Raw genomic sequence first — 24,772 nt, 5'->3', positions numbered from 1 at the left:
GACTAGTGTTTCATACTCGGGTGTCATTCTCCTTTTTGGTCTTACATCTGTCAGGTTTTGGTATCAGGGTTTATACTAAATTTGGAAAGTAAAATGAAAAACTTGTTTTTTTCCTGTGTGAGAGTTTAAATAACATAGGGCTTGACCATCCTATCTGAATCAATGGCTTGTCTGAGTGATCCAGATGCTTGACATACACACACTTGCGCTTCCCCCCAGGACCTGTTTTTATCCAGCAGCCAATTCTGCCTGCCACCCTTCTCTTTCGGACCAAATAGCTATTTGGGAAAAGCCTAGAATGTGTGAAAATGAGACTTGATGCATTAGGAAATTGATACTGATCACTCTTGCGTGGTCCTTAGCCCTAAACACTCTAGCCTCCTGACAAGAATCCTTTCCTGTAGTGTCCTGGGCTCTTGCCTAGGATGCCTTCCTGAGGCTGGGTAGGGCTTGTCTGACTAGGGGTGCCAGGTCTGCTCTGGCTCCCTTCTCCTGGTCACTCTAGGTGAGAGTCAAGCTCATTTAGCTCCATTTTATACTCTGGTTTGTACCTTTCCTCAAGTATTGTAGGGCAGCTCTTCTCCTTAAAACTGTTCCTCTAGATGCTTCCCCCAGATCAGCCCCATAACCCTGGCTCTAGGTCTCTGGGTAGATCGTTACCCCCAGAAGGGGGGCGCTGAGAATTGTTAGTGGGTTGGGGTCAGTTGAGCTGCCTGGACTTAGTCCGGGCCTTATGTAAGCCTGTATGGGTCCCCCGAGGACGCTGGGGGCTTTCTGAGCTGGAGTGAATGGGACTGAGGACAGGCCTGGGGAGGGCTGGTTGTCCTTGAGAGAGGGGTGTGTGTGTGTGTGGGTGTGTGTGGGGTGTGTGTGAATGTGTGGTGTGTGAGAGTGTGTGAGTGTGTGGGTGTGTGTGTGTGGGGTGTGTGAATGTGTGTGGTGTGAGTGTGGGTGTGTGTGTTGTGTGAGTGTGTGTGTGTGGGGGGGTGTGTGAATGTGTGGTGTGTGAGAGTGTGTGAGTGTGTGTGTGGGGGTGTGTGTGTGTGGGGTGTGTGAATGTGTGTGGTGTGAGTGTGGGTGTGTGTGGTGTGTGAGTGTGTGTGTGTGGGGGTGAGTGTGTGTGGGGTGTGTGTGAATGTGTGGTGTGTGTGGTGTGTGTGAGTGTGTGTGTGGGGGTGTGTGTGTGTGGGGTGTGTGAATGTGTGTGGTGTGAGTGTGGGTGTGTGTGTTGTGTGAGTGTGTGTGTGTGTGGGGTGTGTGTGAATGTGTGGTGTGTGAGAGTGTGTGAGTGTGTGTGTGGGGGGGTGTGTGTGTGGGGTGTGTGAATGTGTGTGGTGTGAGTGTGGGTGTGTGTGGTGTGTGAGTGTGTGTGTGTGTGGGGTGAGTGTGTGGGGTGTGTGTGTGAATGTGTGGGGTGTGAGAGTGTGTGAGTGTGTGTGTGGGGGTGTGTGTGTGGGGTGTGTGAATGTGTGTGGTGTGAGTGTGGGTGTGTGTGGTGTGTGAGTGTGTGTGTGGGGGGGTGAGTGTGTGTGGGGGGTGTGTGAATGTGTGGTGTGAGTGTGTGGTGTGTGAGAGTGTGTGTGTGTGGATTTTATCTGAGATTCCCAGAGGCCTGGGGGCTCCAGGGCCCCGAGGCGGTGCGGCAGGGCCGGCCCGGCTTCGGCGAGGCCGGGGAGAGCCGAGTGGGGGGCAGAGACCGGCGGGGGGCGGTGTGGGGGGGTAATCGGCGCCCCAAGCTCCTCCTCGGCGGCCGGGGGCTTCCGTCCGGGGTCTGAGGCGGCCGCGGCCGGAGGTCAGCGGGGCCTGCCCGGGCGCGAACGGGCCGGGCCGCGGGGAGGCCGAGCCGGGAGGCGGGTGCCGGGCGGCGGGCTCCGGCGCGAGGGCCCCCCGCCCCCCGCCCGCCAGCCCGGGCGCCGGCGCCTACCCGGGCCCAGCGCGGAGCCGGAGCCGCCGCCCGCGCCGGGAGCCGCCGCGCCGTGGTCGCCGCCGCCGCCAGGCCGCGCCCCGCCCCCGCCGCCGCCGCCGCTCCCGCTCCCGGCTGAGGCTCGCGCTCGAGCTGCGGCGCCGGCCCCGCCGCCCGGCCCCGGGCCCGGCCCCTCCCGCGCCGCCCGGGCGATGAGAAGCTGCTTCTGCGTGAGACGGAGCCGGGACCCGCCGCCGCCGCCGCCCCAGCGGGGAACAGTTAAGTGAGGCGGGCGGGCGGGCGCCGGGGCTCGGCCGAGCCGGCCCTGCTGCGGCCCCGGCGGGCGGGCGGGCGGGCTCGGGCCCCGGGCCGAGGGGCGGGCGGGCGGGCGGAGCCGGGCCGCGCCGAGGCCTGCGGGCTCCGTGCCCGGCCCGCCGCGGGGACAGGCCCGGCGGCCTCTGCCCGGCCCTGCGCGCCGCGGCTCCCGGCTGCAGCCCGGCCTGGCGGGGCGGGAGGGAGCTCGGCACCCTCAGGCCGGGCGCCCCCAGGGCCGGGGCAGGTGAGGGCCTGCAGAGCCGCCGTGGCCACCTGCACAGACCCGGGACACTCATGGGGCCTGGCCTGGGGTCCATCTCTCCGCGGTCACATGGGTGCAGAACGGCGTGCACCTGAGTCTCAGGACATCTGGGGTGTGGCCTCATCTGCCACCTGGGCACACAGGGAGGACACCTACACCCCAGGGCACCTGTCTGCATGATGAGGTGCCCCGCGTGTGTGTCCACAATGCAGAGTACCCATTCTGGAAGGATGGTGGGCATGAGGCCCAGGGGACAGGGGGTGGGGCAGGCAGTATAGCCTCGTGCCAGGGGACCTCAACTCCCCAGAAACAACCCCAGGTGAATAGGGCAGACCCACAGCGTCTTTGTCCCTTTTGTTACCACACACGACTCTTCCTGAATTATCAGCCTTTCTGACCACCGTGAAAGATGGGACTTCTGTCCCTGCCCCGTCTCTCAGCAAGGCAGGGAGGAAGGCCACAGGGGAAAATGGCAAAAATGGCTGTTGTCCAGTTTCTTTCCCACCCCCACCCAGAACTAGAGCCCACTCAAATTTCTGCCACAAAAGCAGACAGCAGGCCAGCGCCTCTTTGGGGCCTTTGTCTCGGGTGGTTCCTTCTTAATGTAATCTCATTGTCCATTTCTTGACAGCTGGCAGCTGGATCTCATCTCATTTTAACAAGGCTAGAAAACCTTATCAACTGCCCCAGAAAGTTAGCAGAGGAGCTCTGCGGAAGCCTACACTAACTGAAAAACGCAGGGTACTCGAAGGTTAGTTGCAGGAGACAGGTGGCCTCTGTTCTGCTCCCTGGAGCTCATGTGGGTTCTTTGCCATGCCATCCTCAGAATTACCCCAGTGGCGCCTCCTCTGGGGCCTGGCACCAAGACCTGTGTGGAGCTGTTGACATGGCAACCTCTAGTTTTGGAGCCTAGAATCATCTTTAATCAGCATATTTCATTCCTTACTTCTGGCCTTTAGGCCACATTCCTGATTTCTACTGAAGGCATTTTCCCTGTCCTGCCTCCACCCTGCGGCTGGCCTTGCCCCATTTCTATGTGGAATCGTACATCGGGGTTACACGCAGGGACCTTAGAATTAGACCTCAGCGTCTCTCTTGGTTTTCCTATTGCTATGTCTTCTTGCCAAATTGACGAAATTTTCTGAGCCTCAGTTTCCTCCTCAGTAAAGTGAAGCTAAAGATAGTCACTACCTGTTAGGATTATGATGAGAAATGAATGAAATATTGCAAGTGCTTAGCTTCACGCCTGCCACGGGGCAAGAGTTCAGTAAAAGTTCGTGGTAGTTATTAAAGGTTTGTTAACTGATTAATCAGAAGAGTAGCTTCATTTTTTTTTTTTTTCCAGAGTACCTTTCTACTTGTGGTTATTATTTAGGTCTTTGCCCAGGGCAGCGGGGAAGGGATGATATAGTAGAAGGAACTCTGGGTTGGATTCAGGAGCTTGAATACTGAGATTAGGATCTAATCAGGTGACCCTAGGCAAGTTGTGGAATTTCATGGAAACTTCCTGAATCCCCATCTCTTTGTTTTTAATAATGGCCTAAGAATAAAACCTACCCTGAAAGGTCGCATGAGCTTGTGTGTGAGTATCCTGGCACTGCCCATGGTGGGAGTCTTCGCTAAATTTAAGTGAGGTGCAATGACAGATCCCAGTTTTGCGGGTCTGACATTTATCCAGTTGGGGTGGGGGTATAAGAAAAAGAATCCAAGAATACCTTGTTTTAGTACATTTTACAAAACCTCAGGACCAAGTAAAGACATTGTTGGATCCCCCCTTCTGGGGTGTTGGTAGGAGCCAGGGGGCTGTCCTGAGTGTACACGGCCATCAGTTTCTTGGTAGATCTGCTTCCACGGGATCGGAATTCCCTCTGCCTTAGCAGTTGGAAGTGCCCCATGCTTCATGCTCAAGGAGTGACATCCTTGCCACACTGGAAAGTAATGATGGTGTTGGCTCAAGCATGGGAAATGTCAGAGGTGCTATTATGATGATGAAGATAACAAATGACTACACGACTGCATGTGGGGGGCTGAGAACTCTGTATTTAGTTGGCTGCAGTTGAGTGAGCAGAGTCTCCTTTGCTCTTTGGGCTGTGGGAGAGGCGGCCTGGGTGCCTCAAATGAGCTGCCTCTCCCCACGCTGTTCTCAGCCTCGCTAAGGCCCTCCCTGGCTGAGCTACACAGGCCCCCTGAGCTCTCTGTGACCTTCTGCTCGCTGGGCTGCCCTTGGGAGTTGTGGTTTCCCTGTGTCACCTGCGCTGTTTGCAGCGGGCTTGCCCATGTCGAGCCCTCTCTGCAGCTGCTGGGAGGCACAGCAACCGCAGGGTGTGTGGGACACTACCTCCCCTGGTGGGGACATCCTGTGGGCATGTTCGGTTTAGTTGACACACTTCTGGCTAGAGGTGGCGCTTGTCCACGCTGAAATGTGAGAAAGCCACAGGCCAGGAGCCCAGCACTCCAGCTTTGTAGCTCATGCTTCCCTGTGGACTAAAGGACGAGCTTATTGGGCTTGTGGGTAGAATCAGCACCAGATATCATTCTCTCTCCACACACACACACACACACACACACACACACTTTTTTCAAAGGATACTTACTGATCAGCAAAGTAAAATGTTCAAAAGGAGCTCCCTTATTCCTTTCGAAAGAAATAAATACTTAATGAGTTACATATGTTTGTGAAAATGCAGATTTCAGGGCTTAGCCCCAGATCTTCAATCAGGATATTTGGGGAAGAGGCCCCAGAATCTGCATGTTTAATGGGAACTCTAAGCTGTGCTTATACTTACTGAAATTTGAGTCCCACAGTTGTAGGTGCTTTCATGTTAATTGTAAAATACATGTAGCATAAAATTTACCATTTTCGTTATTTTGAAGAGTACCGAGCAGAGTGGTGTCAAGGAGGTGGCTGTGTAACTCATTCCAGAACTTTCTCATTTTGTAAAACTTGAATCTGTGCCCATGAACAGCTGGTCCCTGCCCTCCCAGCACCCATCATTCCACTTGCTGTTTCTACAAATGTGACGACTTGAGGTGCTGCCCGTAGGCAGAACCCCACGCTGTTTGTCTCTGAGTCTAGCTTGTTTCAGGGAACGTAACGTCGTCCAGGGTCACCCACATCGCAGTGCGTGTGGCATCTTCCTCTTCAAGAGGGACAACCCTGCGGTTATATAAATGCCACATTCTGCTTGTCTGCTTCTCTGTCCATGGGCGCCTGGGCCGCTCTGGCTTTTGGCCATTGTAAGTAACATCGCTGTGAACTTGGTGTACAAATACCTCTTCAAGGTCCTACTCTCCATTCTTTGGGAGTAGATTCCCAAGTGGACTGGCTGGATCCTATGGTAATTGAAAGACTTGTGTGAAGACCCGCCTGCAGCGGCTGTGCCAGTTCCCATTCCTGCCAGTCGTGTGCGTGCGTGCGAGGGGCCCAGCTCTTCCCGCCTCCACAATCTCCGATTCTCTGCGTTGTTTTTCCCCAGGGTGCCTTCCTAATGAGTGTGAGATGGTATCTGCTTGTGGTTTGGTTTGTATTTCCCTCATGACGAGTGATGTTGGATACCTTTTCACTTGCTTGTTAGCTACTTATATACTCTCTTTGGAGACAAGTTTTCAAGTCTCTTGCCCATTTTTTTCATTGAGTTCCTTGTTGAGTTGTGGGAGACCTTGATAGGTTTGGATATTGGCCCTTTATCAGATATGATTTACAAATATTTCTCCCTTCTTCACTCTTGTTGATTGTCTTTTGATACAGATTCTACAAGTTCTTTCTACCCATTATATCTCTGTAGAGAATGTATTATTAGCTGTTATTCCAGATGTAAAACTGGAGTGACTCATCTGGGATCACACAGCTCTAAATGTCAAGCCCGGGTTCAAGCTTGGGCACCTCAGAGCCAAAGCCTACCCGTCCCATCCCTCTGCTCTGCTCCCCATCCCCCTTCAGCACAGGAGGCCCCTTTTAGGTCTGCAGGAAGTGGCAGTGGCGTGAGAGGCACTCTGTTACTAAAGAGGAAATGTCAACAAAAGACTTGGGGATGTCTTCCTTGCCACCACTGAGGCATTGACTGCCATGTGCCAGGCCCTGTCAGGTAGTGGGTGTGGGAGGATGCTTCAAGGGCAGGGTGGCAAGGTCAGCTGAGTAGAGGCATTCAGGGAACATGTGGCACACCCTAAAGGCACATCTCTGGCTCTCGAGAAAACTCGGGCTATAGCGGTGTTCTGGAAGCGTCGCCGTACAGGCCGTACAGGCAGAGTGGCTGGATGACGACACCTATGAAAAGAAACGGCCAAGACCCGTTGAAGGCCCAGAAAGGGCAGGCGGTGATGCACTTGCCTTGCTGAATGTCAGAAACCAGAGGTGCTGTTGCTTCGGGCCTGGGAACTCACTGCCCAGGATTGAGGTGACATGTTGACATTTTTCTTCTGCAGGCTTTGTAGCCATCAGGGCTAGGGCATGACTCATTGGATGTCATTGAACATCAAGACAGCGTTGTTCTTGGCGAGGCTTCTGGCGAAGCTTCCTTTGCAGGGTGCCTGCCTTCTGTTGGGGTTGTTCTCCTGCAGTCAGGGACAATATGGCACCAGGACCTGATGGGGTTCCCCACTCCACCACCTGGCCCCTGCCAGCACCAGGTCCCTTTGGTTTTGCCTGTAAAGGGCAAGGCTTTGGCTACGGCTGGGGGATAGGGTTTGATTCAGATTTATTTCTGGAGAGTGATTCTGGGATCCAGCTTTGTACTGTAACAGGCTGTACAACTAGAGCGCCAGGCCTGCCTCGCATGGAAAACCTGCTTGGTAATCAAATGACGAATAGCCATCTAAGCTTAGGGCAGGCCGAATGGATGCATTTACACACAGGATTCTTCTGTCAGAAGTAACAGGCCTTTATGGGGAAAAAGGAAATGCTCACCATTGTTAGTTTCCCCAGCTGGAAAATTCTTTGTGATCTAGAAGAGCTTAGAAAAATATTTGCTTTAGTTCTCTACTATCTCAGCAGCCTTCCCAGCAGCCTGTGTGGCCTGTGGCCACCTGGCCATACTCGACAGGGTTGATTTGATTTGTGACTGGTCACCATGGAAGCTGTCCAGACCAAAGGGCAGGAGCACACCCGTATGCTGTCTTGAGAGTTCACAGGGGACACTTCTTAGCCTGTCCTCTGCCTTCCCCACTCGCTAGCGGCTGGGAGCCGGCTGGCCATTTACTTGGGTGCCGCCTGGACCCTGGCCTCAGCTTACACCCTCTTGAGGAGGTAGGTCTCTGCACCTTTGCTGTGTGGAGGTGGCTCTGTGTGTGTGTGTGTGTGTGTTGGTGTCCATTAGTGAAACCTGGCTGAGGGGCAGTGCTAGTAGTCAAGGGACAATAGAGGGGGCAGGGACTCCTGCATCGCTGCTGCTAGAAACAGCAGAGCAGCCCCCTGACGGCTGCCCCAGTAGCTGTCCCTGGGGGACAGCCGGCTCTCAGTCTCCCCCTGGCTCTGGTGCCATTTCCCGTGGTGAGTGAAATATTTATCCACTTCCCTTCCCAGGCCCACAGGCTGGTAGATGTGGACAGGCAGTTGATGCCTTTTGTGCCCTTGACTTTGGATTTCAAACAAGCATACCGCAAGTTCGTCCTTCTGTGGGGACTTCATTAACCCACCGGCTTTGTCGTTTCAATGACAGCAGCCCGGTGTACCTGCCCCCCTTAATACTTTGGAATGACTCTCCTCAAGAGTTGTGTGCATGTCACGCCGCCGGCCCTGGTGGGCAGCGCTGGCGGTGCCGCTTCTGAGCAGGCTTCCTGGCCACAGCCTCCTGCTGTGCCTCCTTTGAAGGCAGCGCCCCCCTGCCCCCCTGCAGTCGTTGCCCCCGGAAAGCACTTCAAACTCCTTCGCCTGCACCCCAGCCCTCTGCTGGAAGGGCTGAGGAGGAGAGAGGTCTGAGCTCTGTCGGTTGGGGTTTGATTTCACTGCAGGAGTTGATAAAACGAGATAAACCCCAGGCTCCCAGGGCGGGGGAAATTAAACAGATGATATCAAAGTTCCCCTGAGTTTTCAACTGCAATACAGTAGCTTAGTTTTCTCCCAGACTGGGCGGGGAGGCTCCTCTTTGATTCAGAAACAATGTTCAGCATCAGTTAAACCCAGCCCGCTGACTTTTAGGGATTAGGCACACTGTTGCCTTCCCTCTTTGATCAGCTACCAGGGAGCAGCGTGCTGTCTGTGCGCCAGGCCTTTCTAGTTCAAGTTCCTTTCTCTGTGAACCTGGGATGACAGCGCTGGCAGCAGAGGTGCTGTGGTGGGGCCGCTGGGGGCCCCTAGGTGCAGTTTGCAGCATTGCGGGCAGAGCAGGAAGCAGGCTGTCTCCCACCCAGTGCTGTGCGTACTTCACCTGAGCAAGGCATGACAAAAATCCTCCTTGGCTTGAGGCTTGCAGAACATGCCTCACCCCACCTGACCCCCACGTGCCCCAGTGTGTGCATGCGAGACACGCACACACTCACATGCACATGCAGTCACACATGCACACACACACACACTCATGTGCACACCCTCTCCCGCCTCATGGAGACACAGAACACTGCTGGCAGCAAGGCTCAGCAGTCCCCCCGCCCTTGCAAATGATCACAGGCTTGGGGTTGGAACCTGACGACCCACCGGGTGACCTGAGGAGGACTAGCCCCAGGTCAGCGCCGCTGGCTCCAGCGCCCCACACCTCAGAGCAGATGTGAGTCCCGGGGCTGGCCCCACCTGCATCCCTTACCTGGCAGTCACTGGATCTGACTGACTTGCAGGTTGGTTCCCTCCTCCAGTGCTGGGAAATCTCCACATCCGCTATCCTGTCATCCAAAACACTGGCTCAGCCTCTGCCCCCCCCCCCCCGCCCCCCAGCCCCTCCTCGCAGCCCCAGCTGGCAGGGAAGGAGGCTCCCCGAGCTCTGCCCCTCCTGCCGCCCCGCCGGGCCCTGGGACTTCCGACTCCGCGAGGGGCCCGGCGGGCTGTCGCCCCGCGCCGCGGCCATCCATCAGCCTGTTCCCTCCTGCGCGCCGCGCGGTCTCCCTCATTAGGCCTAAATTTACCTCCGTCCTACACGAACGCGGCCCTAGCTCATTTTTATTGTTGTAAATTATTTATGAGGGAAATGTTGAATCTTGAAACTGAGGTGTGAGGAAAATTAGTCCCATGTTCCTTTTATCTCTCTGCACTTTTCTCCCCCTCGCGTCACTTACGGGCTGCGGCTAGAGAAAGGAGACTCTGGCCTTTTGACATATAATTAGTGTTGAAACTGCTGCCGCGCCCAGGACGAGGGTCTCCCTCTGCGCGGCGTCGAGGGGTCTGGCGCCTGCGAAAGTGGGGTGCTCCGGGCCCCCGGCCGGGCCCCGGGAGGCCGCGGCGGCGGGAAGGCTGCCTCAGGGGGGCCCGCAGCGCCGCAGGGACCCCCAGACAGCTTGCCCCTGCGCCCGGACACCCGCCGCCCCACAGCCGCCCCTCCGACGCGCTCTGCGGCCCCGCGTGCTGGCCGCTCCTGCTCCCCGGGCCTGACTGCCGGCCCGGCCCTCCTCGGGCCCAGGGAGCGGCGGTGCTGCGCAGTGAACGGGCTTTGGCTGGGCAGGCCAATGGAAGAGATGGTGGAGCCGCTCTTAAAAGGAATTTGCAGTCAGAAAGTACGTGACGCGGGCAGCCGCGGCGAGGGCTCGCCTCTGCGGACGTCTGCGCGCTGCTCGTCGGACGCCTCCTCCGCTGATGGCGGCGCTGGCTCCGCGGCGAGGACGCGTCTGTCTCTACTTCACAAAGGCGGCCTTGATCCCCGGGGCCTGGCAGCCGCGGGAGGGAAGCGGCAGCCGCCTCTGAGAGGCTCCGTGCTCGCCCTGCCGGCTGCCTGTTCCGGGGCTGCGGCCGGGCCGGCGCCTCCACGGCCGCCCGCTCCTTTGTCTGCCTCAGCTGGAGGCCGCCCGCGGCCATCTTGGAGGCGCGGCTGGGCTGCTCCGGGGCGCCCTGGGGGAGCTGGCGGGGCCTCCAGGCCGGGTGTGCCCTCCTGCTTGGTGGTGGGCCGCGGAGCGAGAGAGGGCCGCTGCCAGCCGTGCCTGGCGGAGGGCACTGCGGCGGGAGGATGTGAATCTGCTAGCAAATGAAGTACTTACTTATCCCCAGGCTTCTGCACCCCTCCCCCCTTCTCTGATCGTGGAGGCAGTACTATCTTAATAAAGAAAAAAAACTTACCTCGCTTGTTCTTTATTAAATTCACAGCATGATATTTTAGCACTGGCAGGAATTTGTACATTCCGTTAATGAGTTGTTAATTGCAAAACATTTTGGTAACCAACAGCAGGTACCAATATTTTTGCAAGCTTCAGCAACGTGATTTTCGTGCTACCCACAATATGGGGTTTTTCAAGTGAAGACACTTTTTGATCAATGTTTGCTTTGGATTGGGCCGGTGAGGATATTTAATTCTGAACCTTCTTTATTGGGGACATGCACGCATGTTCATTCATTAACTATTTACTTAAAGCCTACTGTGTGCAGGAAGCTCTAAGCCCAGGGTTTTATGCAGATTAGTCCACTTGGTAAAGGAAATTGGAAAATAGAAAAGGATGTGTATCCTGTCCCCTCCCTGCCCTGGGCTTCTAGAAGCTTCTTTCCAGGAGAATAAGTAAAGCGTAACTTAGTTTGGCTTTTGTCATAAACACAAGTGGAGTGGGGCTAGTACTGGGGGCCTCCTGGCCTCTAGGGAGACTTGGCTCCATTGCATTGACAAGTCTGTTTCTGGAGACTTGGTGGGTCCTGGGGGACGCTGATTACATGGGTGACTTGCATACAATATTTTGATTGTTCCTATTTAGGAGGCTGCAATCATTTTTAATAGTCTGCCTTTTCTGATTCCAGGCTAAGAACTAAGAGTCCTCCTTCTGCCTGCCTAGTTAGGCAGAATGCTGGGTCTGCTTTAAAAGCAGTAACCAACCTTGAGAGATCTGGCAGAACTACAGCCGGTGGAATTTAATTGCTGTAGAAGGAGGTGGAATTTAACTTGCTCCTTTTCACTGCTTGTCCTTTTAAAAGTACTAAAAGTCATTTACATAAGGTGTTACCTTTTTTATTTGCTTTCTGGTGTACTGCCACTGAGCTGCCCAGACCCAGTGCTCTCTATATTCTACCTGTCTCCTCTGGTCACATCAAGAGGCAGTCAGCAGTAGAATAATAATTCCATTCCCACCCCCCCTTCTCCCAAAGTGCCCAGCAAGAATTACGGCCATTGTTAGCGGCCTGCTTTGAGCGAGCGCCCACATGGCCTGCAGGATTAAACCCAACAAAGGCATCTGCCAGCCCTCTAGGGGGAACGTTGCCTGCCAGGTTTCTGGCTGGTCACATCAGACCTGCGTACCCCAAACCCACCAGTCTCATTTGCTTGTGTGAGTGCCTACTGTGTGCCAGGGACCTCGCCAGCCCTCAGTTACATGATTCTCTTCATTTTCACAGCAGAACCGCCACAGTCAGTGTTGTGACTTCTTGAGAGCTCAGAGTCCTGGAGTCTGGACTAGAGCCCTGTTCTTCTGCCTCCATGCCCAGAGCGCTCTCTTCCCTGTGTTTGCAAAGCTTCTTACTTGTTTGCAAATCTCTGTCCACTGAACGATCCCACCTAAGTTGTGGTAGAGGCCATGGATCGTGAAGCCTGTCCTCCTCTGGAAGGAAACAGCATATTGGAGAGCAATGCAGGGTGTGGGCCAACTTAGCCAGGTCTGACTTAGCCTCTGGGAAGCTCTGGTATCTGTTCAGAGGTCAGGCAGCTGGGCTGGAGAGTTTGAGAATGGTTTGCTTTTGGATTTGAACCAAAACTACCTCTTCAGAGCAGGGACAAGCCCTCACTGTGTTAGTTCAGTGTCTGCCAAGCAGGAGCTAGAGGTGATTTGAATTCTTGGTCTAAGGAAAGGGTCAGGTAAGGTCAGGACTCTTAGCCAATTCCAGTGGGTGGAACGTAGCTCAGGATGCTGGCCGCAAGACTCTGGCCCTATCTGCTCAAGATGTTTGCGCTGTTCACTTTGAACACTCAGTTTGAATATTGTGCTGTTTTTCTTTTTCGGAACCAGGACCGATCCACCATGCCTGAGGTCAAAGACCTTTCGGAAGCCCTGCCAGAGACATCGATGGACCCCATCACAGGAGTGGGGGTCGTGGCTTCTCGGAACCGGGCCCCGACGGGCTACGATGTAGTAAGTCAGGACTCGGCTTTTGCCTTTTGTCCACCGATTTAACAAATATTTATCTCCCGTGTTCTGGACCCTCTGAATCTAGTGTATAAGATGGGCTTCTTCCTCTGGGAACCTAAATGGGGAGGGCAAGCAAGACCAATGGGAAGGTTCGGGTGTCAGAAGACCCGAGCCTTGGAGCTGCTCCTGGCCTTGGCCTCTGTGAACCACCTTCACCTTCTGTGAAGTGAAGTGGTCAGATTCCCTGCTGTCCAAAGTCACCTGAGGCTTGACATTGCATGCAGAGGATCCAGGAGAGACCCCCGGTGGTTGTCTTCATCCTGCGGGCACAGGATCCATAAGCACAGTGTCATGTATTTTTATAGCTCTTCAGGGTTTCCAGAGCAGTCTCCCACCATGAGCTCTGCAGCGCTCACGACTCGCTGGAAGGCTGGGAGGGCTCGCAGCCTTGTCTACACCCTCGCCTGTAGTTGTTATTTCAGTCCTTTTGATATACACCATCCTCACTGGGGGAGGGGATGGCTTGTTGTGGGGTGTCAGTCATTGACACGTCTCTATAACTGTAGGGGTACACTGTCACACCTCCACTTGTGCAGGCGCTTCCCTCACCCTCTACCCAAACTCCTGGCCCTTCCTTCCCCACCTTCCTCCCTCCCCCGGTCCCTCTGCTAACCGGTGTATTTTTCACAGAGACTAAGAATGATGTGTGCTCTGCCTGCCAGTCTGTGCTCTCTGGTTATTTATAACCCACAAGTGAGGGAGACCATCAGTGTCTGTCTTTCACTTGCTGACTGACTTCACTAAGCGTCACCACCTCAGGGTCCATGCATTTTGTCTCCAAAGGCGCTGTTTCACCTTTTCTTAATACCAGAGTAGTAGCCCAGCGGCTGTGTCCTCCACCCTGTCCTCTGCCCGGGGCACTCGGGGGGGCCTGTGGCTTGGCCACGGTGACCAGTGCTGCAGTGACAGGGGCGTACAGACCTTTTCATACCAGCATCTTCACGTTCTTTGAGTGAACACCCCGTGGTGGCATTGCCGGGCCACGAGGGATTTCCATTTTTATTTTATCTGAGGCAGCTCCATACCACTGTCCACGGAGGCTGCGCCAGATGACAGTCCCGGCAGCAGTGGCTGAGGGTTCTTTATCTGCACATCCAAGCCAATATTTGTTATTTCCAGTCCTTTTGATGTGGGCCGTTCTCACAGGGGTGAGGGGATGGTTCACTGTGGTTTTGACTTGCACTTCCCTTGTAATAAGGATGTTGAACATTTTTTCATGTGCCTGCCGGCCATCTGCTTGTGTTCTTTTGAAAAGAGCCTCTGTAGGTCTTTTGCCCATTTTTTTGATTGGGCTGTTTTGCTGTTGTTGAGTTATGTGAGCAGGTCATGTTGTGGAAATTAGCCCCTTGTCTGATGTGTGAAGGGCGGGAGCCGCCCGACTGGATGGTCGGGCCTTTGCTATGGGCGTCGGATTGGGACAGAACGTTCAGTGGCTTCTCTGGCCTCTTGGTGCCAACAGCACCACTCCTCTCCCCAGTGGTCCTGACAGCCAAAGTTGTGTCCGCATGTTGCCAAATGTCTGCAGGTGGGTGGGGGGCTTGAGAACCCTCGGTGAAGCCTGATGTGCCTTGGGTCAGGGTGCTGGGTCCCGAGGGGAGGGAGGAGCCCATCAGAGCTGCACCTCTCTCTCCAGCTGTGTGAAAGTTCATAAACATGTTGAAAGTGAAGGACCAAGGGAATCTTTTTTGACAAAGATTTGAGTCTTACCTGCTGCTTGACATGAAAGCACCGTTTGAATGTATAACTTGCCATAAAATAGAATCCTTAGGTATGACTTGGTGCCATAAAACTCTTGGGAAAGCTCATAAAATGTTCCTGATTTGAGAAGCCGGTGTCTTTTGATGAGTTAGATAGGAATCTGTAAGCCTTGGAGCAGGGCAGGGGCTCAGCCTGGACCCCTGGACCTGCTGGGGGACTCGGGGAGGGTTAGGCTGGTCGGGCCTTGCCCCAGGGCTCAGGTTCCCTGTCGCTTCGCTGCTCCCTTCTGTTGGTCTTTCACAATCTGCTGCTACCTTTGAGGTCATCTGAACCCTTGGCTGGTGGGCCCAGCTGACCTTGGAGAGTCTGCTTTTCTGAAAGTCTCGGTGAGTCTGACAGGAGCAGAATCTATCCCTATCATTTTCTCCTAACACCCAGCTCGGGGCAGAGAGCACCGTGTCAGCCGAGTAAAATTAATAAGCACATTTCATGATTATGCTGCCCCCGCATTACAGTGAAAGGTGAGCAGGGCAAGAGGCCCTGGAGGCATCGCCTGGGCCTCCGCCTCCCTGGGCCAGAGGGCCAAAAATCTGCCTGACCCCTTTCAGGGAGAGGTGGAGTCATTTCTCTGTACTGGCTGGTCGCTTCTCAGACAAGCATCACGGCCCCCAGAGGCTGACCCAAGTTCAAGGGGAGTGGGGGGCAGGGTGAAGAGGCACTTCCCGTTCCTTTTTATCCAAGGTTTCCTGTGAAGTCAGCTCCAAACCCTAGTGCCTGGCACTTCTGAGGGCCTGGCTGCAGACAGCAGGGCAGGGCAGGCGGCAGAGGCCTAGAGCCCTGCTGGGCAGTGTCCTTTGTGCCCCAGTGCCCCCATATTGAGGCACGGGGACCCACCTATCCTGGGTAACAGGCCCTATTGCTGCTTGAAGTGATAGATGCTGATTGTTCGTTTATAAAAGTTTTGCTTTGTAACTTCTCTGCTCTCCAGGTCAGAGGAAGCTTCTCAGGCTGGGGAACTGGTGGTTCTGTGCTAGTCCTCCCTGAAATCGCCTCCCCTCCCCCACCATGGCCACCCGAGCCCTGGGCGCCCACTGGTGCTCTGCGCAAGGGGTGGGCGGGCTGGGGCGCCTGCCCTGGGGCTGACGCCGCATTTCCTGGAGCGCTGCTTGTCACGTGTGGCCAGTGAACAGTGAATCATCAGCCACTGGAGTTCTCATTGCCTCCGCCCCAGCACTAAGTGAGCCCTTGATCCCTGGTTGCTCTGCTGTGTCCCAGCGGCTGAGTGTCCACCCGACACCCTCCATGACTACAGATGGGCGTGTCTCTGAGACGGTCCATTGACATTCTTGTGCCCTTTCCCCACACCCGTTGCCTTTCTGAGTGAGCCTTTACAGCCCAGAGTCTAAAGTCACAGCAGGGTATTTCTGAGACCACACTTTCCAAAAAGGGACTGTCTTCCTTCGATAAGATGCCTTTGGGTAATGTGCTTTCATATGATCATACGCTTTGGGGGCAAAACAGTAAGCCAGCAATACAGAGAAAGAGCATCAAACAGTCCTGAGTGTTTCAGCTTTAGATTGCTTGTCCAGGGCCTCCCTGGTGGCGCAGGTGGTTGAGTGCAGCGCTGTGAAGCTGTCCGCAGCCTCTGCAGTGCCGGTTCGATCCCCGCCAGCCTCAGAGCAACCCACATGGCAAGCAGACCTCTCCTGTCTTCCCCGCTGCTCCCCTCAGCAGTGTATTTTGGTCATTCTGCCTGTTCTGTTTCCCACTGTCTCTGGTGAATCATCTCACCCTCCCGCGCATCTGGCCTGTACCCTGGCTCTTGTATAAATAAAAAAAATTAAAATAAAATAAATCTTTAAATTGCTTGTCTAGCTGATTCTCTGAGCCCTCCTGGGTGCCAGCCACAGGCTGGGGAGACAGTGGTGACCACGCAGGTATGGGGATCCCGTTTCATGAAGCTCACAGCCTGGAGGGGAGGAAGACAATTACATAATCATCCAAATGAGTGTGAGAGAGAATTGTGGTACATGCTTTGAAGGGAAGTCCTAACAAACAGACTTTGATCTCCCAGACCTACCTTTCCAGATGCATCCGCTTCTCTTGCACAATTCCAGCTTATGACAACATGAACCCCTTCGACTTGCTTCTAAAAATTGCCTTCTTCCTCTCATGTCCTGAGCCCAGCTGCTAAGTGCTGGTCCTCTGCTTTTCTTGAGCCTTTCCTGGGGCACCGCCCCAGTGTATTCTGGGCTTCTTGGCTCTCCTGCCCCAACCTGTTATGTTGGTGGCCCCCGAGGCAGCCGGCCCTGCTTGCACCCTTCTGTCTGAGCCTGGGTGGACCGGCCCCTGCACTTCCTTCACCTTCTGGACTACTCATGGTTTCCCACAGAGCAGCAGAGGGCAGAGTTACCTTCCTTCAGCCTTTTCTGGAGCTTTCAGGAGAGTTAAGACTCAGTGGCTGAGGCCCCTTCCTCCTCCTTCCACCTCTCCCTGCCCAGCCTCTGGCTGCCTGACTTTCAGCTGCCTTCCTCACCCCACCCCACCCCACCCCACCCCACCCCACCCCACCCAACCCAACCCAGCCAGTTCCCAGCAACATGCCAGAGTCAGCCAGGTGGGCTCAGAGACTGGGGAATTTTTTCCTCTTCCTCACTCTGGTCTAAGACGCCTCCATGCCCCTTCCCGAGATGCCCCACCCTGCACACAGTGACCCTGAGGTGACACATTTCCCCCAGTTCACTGAAGTTTCCAGACATGGGGGCATTGGGAATGTTAATCTCAGGCTTTTGTGGGCCTCAGTCCCCTGGAGGGCCCCATCCACTGAGTTCCTGTGGTGCCAGGTCTGGGGCGGGGCCTGAGGATTTATGTCTCACCTATCCCCTGGTGATGTTGGTGCAGGGAGTGGAGAGGCACCCGCGTTCAGCTGGCGACATTCTCCAGCCACCTCTGGTCACAGCCGGCAGGAAGGGCCGTGCTAGCTTTCCCTGTGACTTTCAGCCTCTCCTGACTTAGCGCTCATAAAGCCTTTAAGGAAGTGTGTGTATTTGTGGGTATTTTTTAAAAACATAAAAAATACAAATGGGATGGCACTGGTCATACTCTCGTAGCTTTTCAAAAGTAATAGATCTGAACCTAGCTCTGTATCTCTCCATGTGACTGTCACTCAGCCTTTTAATAATGCATAATACTTTATTATCTGGCTATACCAAAACTTGGTTAACAATTCCATATTGAAGACATTCAGTTTGCTTGCATTTTTGCTTTCAATGTGACAAACAGCGTCCTTGTATTTGTCTCTTGCCTTGGTAGTCCCACTAGTTCCATGCACTATCTCAGGTTGGGATACTGGGTCAGGGAAGTCACCTTTCCTGTTTGATACACATGGCTGATTTCTTTCCAGAAAGGTCATGACATTTGGTCAGTGTCAGTTCGCATTAAAGTGAGAGTGACTGAGCCATTGTCCCTCTCCCTCCCGCCAAACTTTGCACCAGCTTCCTGCTGTCCTGGTACTTTTTCCCCCAGACAGCCATGTCTGAGAGGGCGAGGCCGGGGTGATGGCATGCACCCTCATTTGGTGATCATCTGGATCTGCTCCCATTCAACTTCCTTGACCTGGCTGAGGGGACACCAACTCCCAGGCTCACTTCCCTCTGCTCTTTCTCCTCTGGCCTTATGGAGCCTCTCGCTTTCTTGTCTTCAGAATGAGCAGATGCTTTTCACCTTCATGCCTTAGAACCTACTTCATATTCTAAAATTCCTGTAAGCCCCCACATTTGGGTGTAAAATTTGCCTCATCCTTCGAATAGCTCCTTACTGAGCCTTTTCCTGACATTGCTCATCCATCCACTTATTTAGGCATTGGTTTCACAGCTGCTGTGGACCACCTGCTGTTGTACAGAGCGCTGGGAGGCTGGCTCTGGGAAGATGGGGGCGTGGAGGAGGCCAGACTCTACAACACATCTGGGGCCCTGTGGAGGGGTGGACCGTTACCCTGAGGCTGGCGGGAGGCATTGAGGATTTAAAGGAATATCTAATGAAGGCCCTTGAAATTCTCAGGATACAAGGAACATACCTTAACGTGATAAAAGCCATATACAACAAACCTACCACCATTATTATTCTCAATGGCGAAAAGCTGAAGGCGTTTCCTTTAAGATCAGGAACAAGACAAAGATGTCCTGTCTCACTACTGCTCTTCAATATAATAACTGGAGGTCCTAACCAGGGCAACAAGACAAGAGAAAGACATACAAGGAATTCAGATAGGGAAAGAAGAAGTAAAACTATCACTATTTGCAGACGATATGATAATATACGTAAAGAACCCTAAAAACTCCACAGAAAAACTACTCAAAATAATCAACCAGTTCAGGAAAGTAACAGGATACAAAATCAACACACAAAAATCAGTACCCTTCCTATACACAATCAATCTGAAGAAAAAGAAATCAAGAAAACCACCCCTTTTATAATTGAAACAAAAAAAAATCAAATACTTGGGAATAAATCTAGCAAAAGAGGTGAAAGACCTATACAAAGAACATTATAAAACACTGTTAAAAGAAATAGAAGAAGACACAAAGAAATGGAAAGACATTCCCTGCTCATGGATTGGAAGAATTAACATTATTAAAATGTCCATCCTACCAAAAGTGATATACAGATTCAACGCTATTCCAATAAAAATCTCAATGACATCTTCAAAGAAATAGAACAAATACGGATGAAATTCACATGGAACCACAAAAATCCATGAGTAGCCAAAGCCCTACTGATGAAAACAAAGGAAAAAGGAGGTATCACACTTCCAAACTTTAAGCTATACTACAAAGCCGTAATAATTAAAAGTTTGGTATTGGAACAAAAACAAACACACAGGCCAATGGAACTGAATAGAGAGCCCAGAAATAAAACCACACTTAGATGGGCAACTGATCTTTGACAAAGGAGCAAAGAATATGCAATGGAACATGAACAGTTTGTTCAATAAATAGTGCTGGAAAAACTGGACCTCCACATGCAAAAAAATGAAACTAGATCACCACCTTTCACTGTGCACAAAAATCAAAATGGGTAAAAGAACTGGACATAAGATCTAAAACCATAAAATACATAGAAGAAAATAAAGGTAAAACACTATAAGACATACATCTCAATAACATCTTTAAAGACTCATCACCCGAAGCAAAGAAAGTCAAGGAAAAGATAAACACCTGGGATTACATCAAACTGAAAAGCTTCTGCACAGCATAAGAGACATTAACCAAAAGAGAGAGACATCCCACTGATTGGGAAAAAATCTTTGCACTCCAGTCAACTGATAAGGGACTGATCACAAAGATGTACAAAGAACTCACACGAATCAACAAAAACAAAATAAACAACCCAATCAACAAATGGGCAGAAGAACTTAAAAGACATTTCTCCGAAGAGGAAATGCAAATGGCCAACAGACATATGAAAATATGTTCAACATCTCTTATGATCAGGGAAATGCAAATTTTTTTTTTTAAGATTTTATTTATTTTATACAAGAACCGGAGTACAGGCCAGATACGCAGGAGGGTGAGAGGATTCGCCAGAGACAGAGCGGGGAACAGAACAGGCAGAATGATGAAATACACTATTGAGGGGAGCAGTGGGCGAGACAGGAGAGGTCTGCTGTGCCATGTGGGACCCTTGCTGGCCGGCGGGGATTGAACCGGCGCTGCAGAGGCTGTGGACAGCCTCACAGCACGGAGCTCAACTGCCTGTGCCACCAGGGGAGGCCCGGATATGCAAATTAAAACCACATTGTGATACCACCTTATGCCAGTAAGAATGGCACATACTGGAAAAAAAAAAGCAACAACAAACGTTGGCGAGGATGTGGTGAAAAAGGAACTCTCCTACACTGCTGGTGGGAATGCAAACTGGTCCATCCACTGTGGAAAGCTGTGTGGAGGTTCCTCCATCTACTAAAGATGGAGCTACCATATCATCCGGCAATTCCACTACTAGGGATCTACCGAAAGGACACAAAAACATTGATTCAAAAGACCACCTGTACACCTGTGTTTATTGCAGCACTATTTACAATAGGTAAAACCTGGAAACAACTTAAATGCCCCAAAACAGATGACTGGATCAAGAAGATGTGGTTCATATACACAATGGAATATTATTCAACAATCAAAAAGATAAACTCATGCCATTCACAGCAACGTAGATGGAACTAGAAGGAATTATGCTCAGTGAAATAAGCCAGAAGGAAAAAGAAAAATGTTGGATGGTTTCATTTATAGCAGGAACATAGGGGAACCAAATAAGACATCAGTGTGAAAAAAATACTAACTGTACAAAACACAACAAAGCAAAACCAGACAATTATAAATCAGAGACACACTGCAGGGGAGGAGGGAGAGGGATCAGAGGGAGGGAGGGAGGAGCACAGGGGACTGAGGTGATGGTGCAGGGGTGCATTGGGGAAGGAAACTCTATGGGGACTACACCTGAGGGGGTGGGGGGAGTAAATATTGTTTAAAAATGAAAAAGATTTAAAAAATTTAAAAAAAATGCATTTAAAATAAAAAAAAGGAACATCTAAGAAAATTTCAAGGATTTATGTTTTCAAAAGCTACCTTGGTGTGTGCAGCAAGGAAATTGGTCAGAAGGCCTAGGCGTTGAGTAAGTGAATGGGTTTGCAGGCTCCTGTCAGTGTAGGGGAGAGGGCGGTACCCTAACTCCAAGCACCTACAGTAGAAATGGAAAAAGTGATGGAGCTGAGGAAGATGGAGACACAGGACGTGAGGACCAGTATATATTCTTTCACTCTACAAATGGGCTATATGTAGGGAGATGGGTGCAGAGGCGAGGACAGGACCAGTGACATGAGGGTGTCCTGCGGGACAGTGGGGGGCAGGTAGCGGGGAATGCTCTCTGTTGGCTAGAAACAGACAGCCGGTGGGTTTCGGTGGGAGGAAGACAAGGGTTCAGCTGTAGAAATGCTGAGTGTGAGGTGCTTGTGAGAGGTCGGGGAGGAGGTGTGCAGCGGCCTGAGTCAACAGCAGGCAGAGGGCCTGGTGTCCTCACCACACAGTGGAGGCTACACGCCCTGAGGCGGCCCTGGCATAGCAAGCTTCAGTAGGAGTCCACCAGGGCACTGCTGGCTAGGGGGGTGGAGGCACTCAGAAGGGATAGGACTGAGCGTTGAGAGGCAGGTGGACTGTTAGTAAGAAATTGAAGGAAGAGTGTTTCTAGAAGGGGTGGACAGCAATATTCAGAATGGCATGAGGGGTGAGTAAAGTGTGGCCGAAAAGTTTCCATGGGGTTTAGTAACAAAGAGCTGGTAGACTCACAAGCAAGGTGGAAGTGGGCTGAGGTGGGCTGGAGGTGGGGGTGGCCTGGGCGCCAAGGGCTTTTCAGGAAGGTTAGGCCTGTATGCGTTCTATGTGCCATAAGTGGCTTTGGGCACCCTTAACTGCAGATAATGGGATACTTCAGGTGCTTGAACTGTCACATGAGGGGCACTGGGGGCGCTGGGAAAGACAGGCTGCCCTCTGGGCCAGCAAGCTGTGTCTAGGGGTGTAGAGAGGGATATGTGTAAGACCCTATGCCTGCAAATGAGGGCCTAGTTTTCACTTAATAAAGTGGTGAAAGAACAAGAAACCCGCCCGGTGCTCACGCAGGCCCCGAGCTTGTGTTGGTACGCAGCGCCCAAGAGTGCCCGCTGGCACACGGAGAACACGTGAGGTGGCCGTGATATCTCACTAAAGACACACACGGAGACTGAGGGCCACAGGGCCTAGCCGCATGTCCAGTCTGGTCACGGCATCTCCCCTGAAAACCCAGCCATGGCAGGAAGGCCCTACCTTCACTGCCCCAGGCTGGAGGCCGTGAGAGCCCAGGCCAGGGGCGGCCTCTGGGGCCCGCCCGCTGCCCACGCTGTGTCCAGGCCCCCGAGATGCCCGCAGCCCGGCTCCTCCCCGGTGGGCTTATTTTCAGAACTGAGCTTGTTTTGATAAAATGCACCAGGTGTTTCTCCCTTTTGTTTTGTTAGAAAACACATTAAACTGAGATTTACCGAACACACGGAAAGTGGTTTTATGGCCGGGCCTAGGATTAGCAAGCGCCAGGAGCCGGGGTCTTCCCTCACCCGCTCCGGCTGCTCCGGCAAGGCGGTTTGGGACACTTTTAACGATGGGACACTTTTAAGTCTCTCATACATCTTGATTAATTCTTGTATAAGGTGTGGAATTAGGTTAGAGTTTCATTTGTTGTCCTTTTGAATTGTCTTTGTACTTTTATTAAAAAAAAAGTCAGTTGGGCATATTTGTGTGTGTGATACTGTGATTTATAGGAAATACATATGGTCATTCAGGTGACCAAAATATATTCCTCATGCGTATATCTTATACGCATCTATCTACAGGTGCTGTCGTTCAGGTCCCTGCAAAGTCTTGCAGTTCGCTGAAGGTTGAGTATTTTCTTTCGCTGTTGGTGAAGGTAACTTCTGAAAGACACCGGAGGATGGGTGTCCTGCTGCCCGGAAACCAACTGGTTAGTGGAGGGACTTCCAGGCCCACCCCTCTGACTCCTGCGGAAGGAGAGGCGTTGAGGCTGAGTTCAGTTGCCAGTAATAATGAAGCCTCCTTAAAGTCCCCAAGGGAGGGGTCTCGGGAGAGCTTGTGGTTGGAGTTTCCTGGGTTCGGGGTGCTGTTCCAGCAGATTGATGGAATAAAGTGATGATGCAGCTGCAGTCTGGGAAGGGGGACATGGAGGCCTCCAGGCTGAAGCTGGTTGGTCAGAAGTCCCCGTGGTCCAGGCTTGCAGGCAGCCTCTGAAGCGGGTGTACTGGGAGACTACGCCTCCAGCCATGGAACCTGATGCCCTCTCTGGGTAGGTGGTGTCAGAGTTGACTCCAGTTGAATTCCAGGACACGCGGCTGTGTCGGGGAATTGTGTGCTGGTGTGGGAAGCATCCTCTCAGCCCCGCTGTAGGCGGTCGTGGGGGCAAACACGCAGGATGGACCTTGGCTTCTGCCAGTGCCACGCGGTGCAGACTACTGCAGCTGTAGAGTTAAATTGGGTAGAATGATCACCCACTGTATTTTTCCTTTTCAAAATTGTTTTAGCTATTCAAGCTCCTTTGTTTTTCATTACAAATTTTAGAAATTTTTTTTTAAAGATTTATTTTATTTATTTATGCATACAAGAACTGGGGTGTAGGCCAGAGGTGTGGGGGGGGTGAGAGGATTCAACAGAGACAGAGTGGGGAGCAGAACAGGCAGATCTACTGAAATACACTGCTGAGGGAGCAGCGGGCGCAGCAGGAGAGGTCTGCTGCGCCATGTGGGCTGCTCCCTGGCCAGCCGGGAATTGAACTTGTGCCAGCCAGGGATCGAACTCATGCCGCAGAGGCCGCAGATCGCTTCATAGAGTGGTGCATAACCAGAGTGTTTTCTCTTGTGCCACCAGAGTGTTTTCTCCCCTTTAGCTTGATAACATAGTGAGTTGTATTGATTGATTTTTGAATAATGAACCGGCCTTACATCCCTTGAATAAGTCCCACTTGAGTATGTGTATAATTTTTTATTTATTGCCGAATTCTCTTCACTAATCTTTTGCTTAGAATTTTTGTGTATATTTATAAGGGATACAGACCTGCAGTTTTCTTTTGTACCAATTTTGTTTGGTTTGGCAATACCAGGTTCATAAAGTGAATCTCTTCTATTTTCTGGAAAAGTTGTGTAGAACTGGTGTTGTTAGGTAGGATTTAAACATAGGTAAAACTCTAAGTGAAATTGTCTGGACCTGGAGGTTTATTTTTTGGAAGTTTAAAAATGATGAATCCAATTTCCTTACTAGTTATAGGGCTATTCAAACAGTCTGTTTCCTATCAGGTAAGTTGTGATAGTTTTTCAAATTGATCCATTTCATGAAAATTGTCAAAGTTATGTGTATAAAATTATTCATAACGCTCCCTTATAATCCTTTTGATGTCTGCAGAACCTATAATAATTTGTTTTTGATACTGATAATTTGTGTCCTCTATTTTTTTTCTGCCAACCTTCCTCGAAGTTTGTCTATTTTATTAACCTTTTCAAAAAACTGATCTGTTGTTTTATTGATTTTCCTCTATTTTTTGTTTTATTGATTTCTGCTTTTATCTTTATCATTTCCTTCTTTCTGCTTGCTTGGGTTTATTTTCTTTTTCTCTCATGTTGGTTTATTTTTTAGATTCTTGGGAGCTGAGAGCTTAGATTACTGACTTGCAGCATCTCCTTGTTTCTAATGTGTGCCTCTTGTGCTATAAGTTTCCCTCCCAGCACTGCGTGAGCTGTGGCCCACAGATTTTCATGTTTTACTTTTGTT

At 52.0% G+C, this 24,772-nt stretch overlaps 1 protein-coding gene across 1 annotated transcript in view; it reads left to right on the top strand.

Annotated features, from left to right (window-relative positions):
- Positions 1-2,115: 2,115 nt before the first annotated feature.
- Positions 2,116-24,772, top strand: part of MVB12B (multivesicular body subunit 12B) — a gene marked incomplete at both ends in the record, with an annotated part of 151,904 nt that continues 129,247 nt past the window's right edge. Inside the window, 2 exons of the mRNA XM_084238726.1 lie at positions 2,116-2,181; positions 12,540-12,662. Of these exons, the coding sequence (XP_084094852.1) occupies positions 2,116-2,181; positions 12,540-12,662 (189 nt within the window). The remainder of the gene's footprint in view (positions 2,182-12,539; positions 12,663-24,772) is intronic.

Source organism: Talpa europaea (assembly GCF_964194135.1).
Source record: "Talpa europaea genome assembly, chromosome: 7".
NCBI classification, from domain to species: Eukaryota; Metazoa; Chordata; class Mammalia; order Eulipotyphla; family Talpidae; genus Talpa; species Talpa europaea.
Note: the sequence above shows the minus strand (reverse complement) of the source record. Positions and strands in the feature narration are given on the sequence as shown.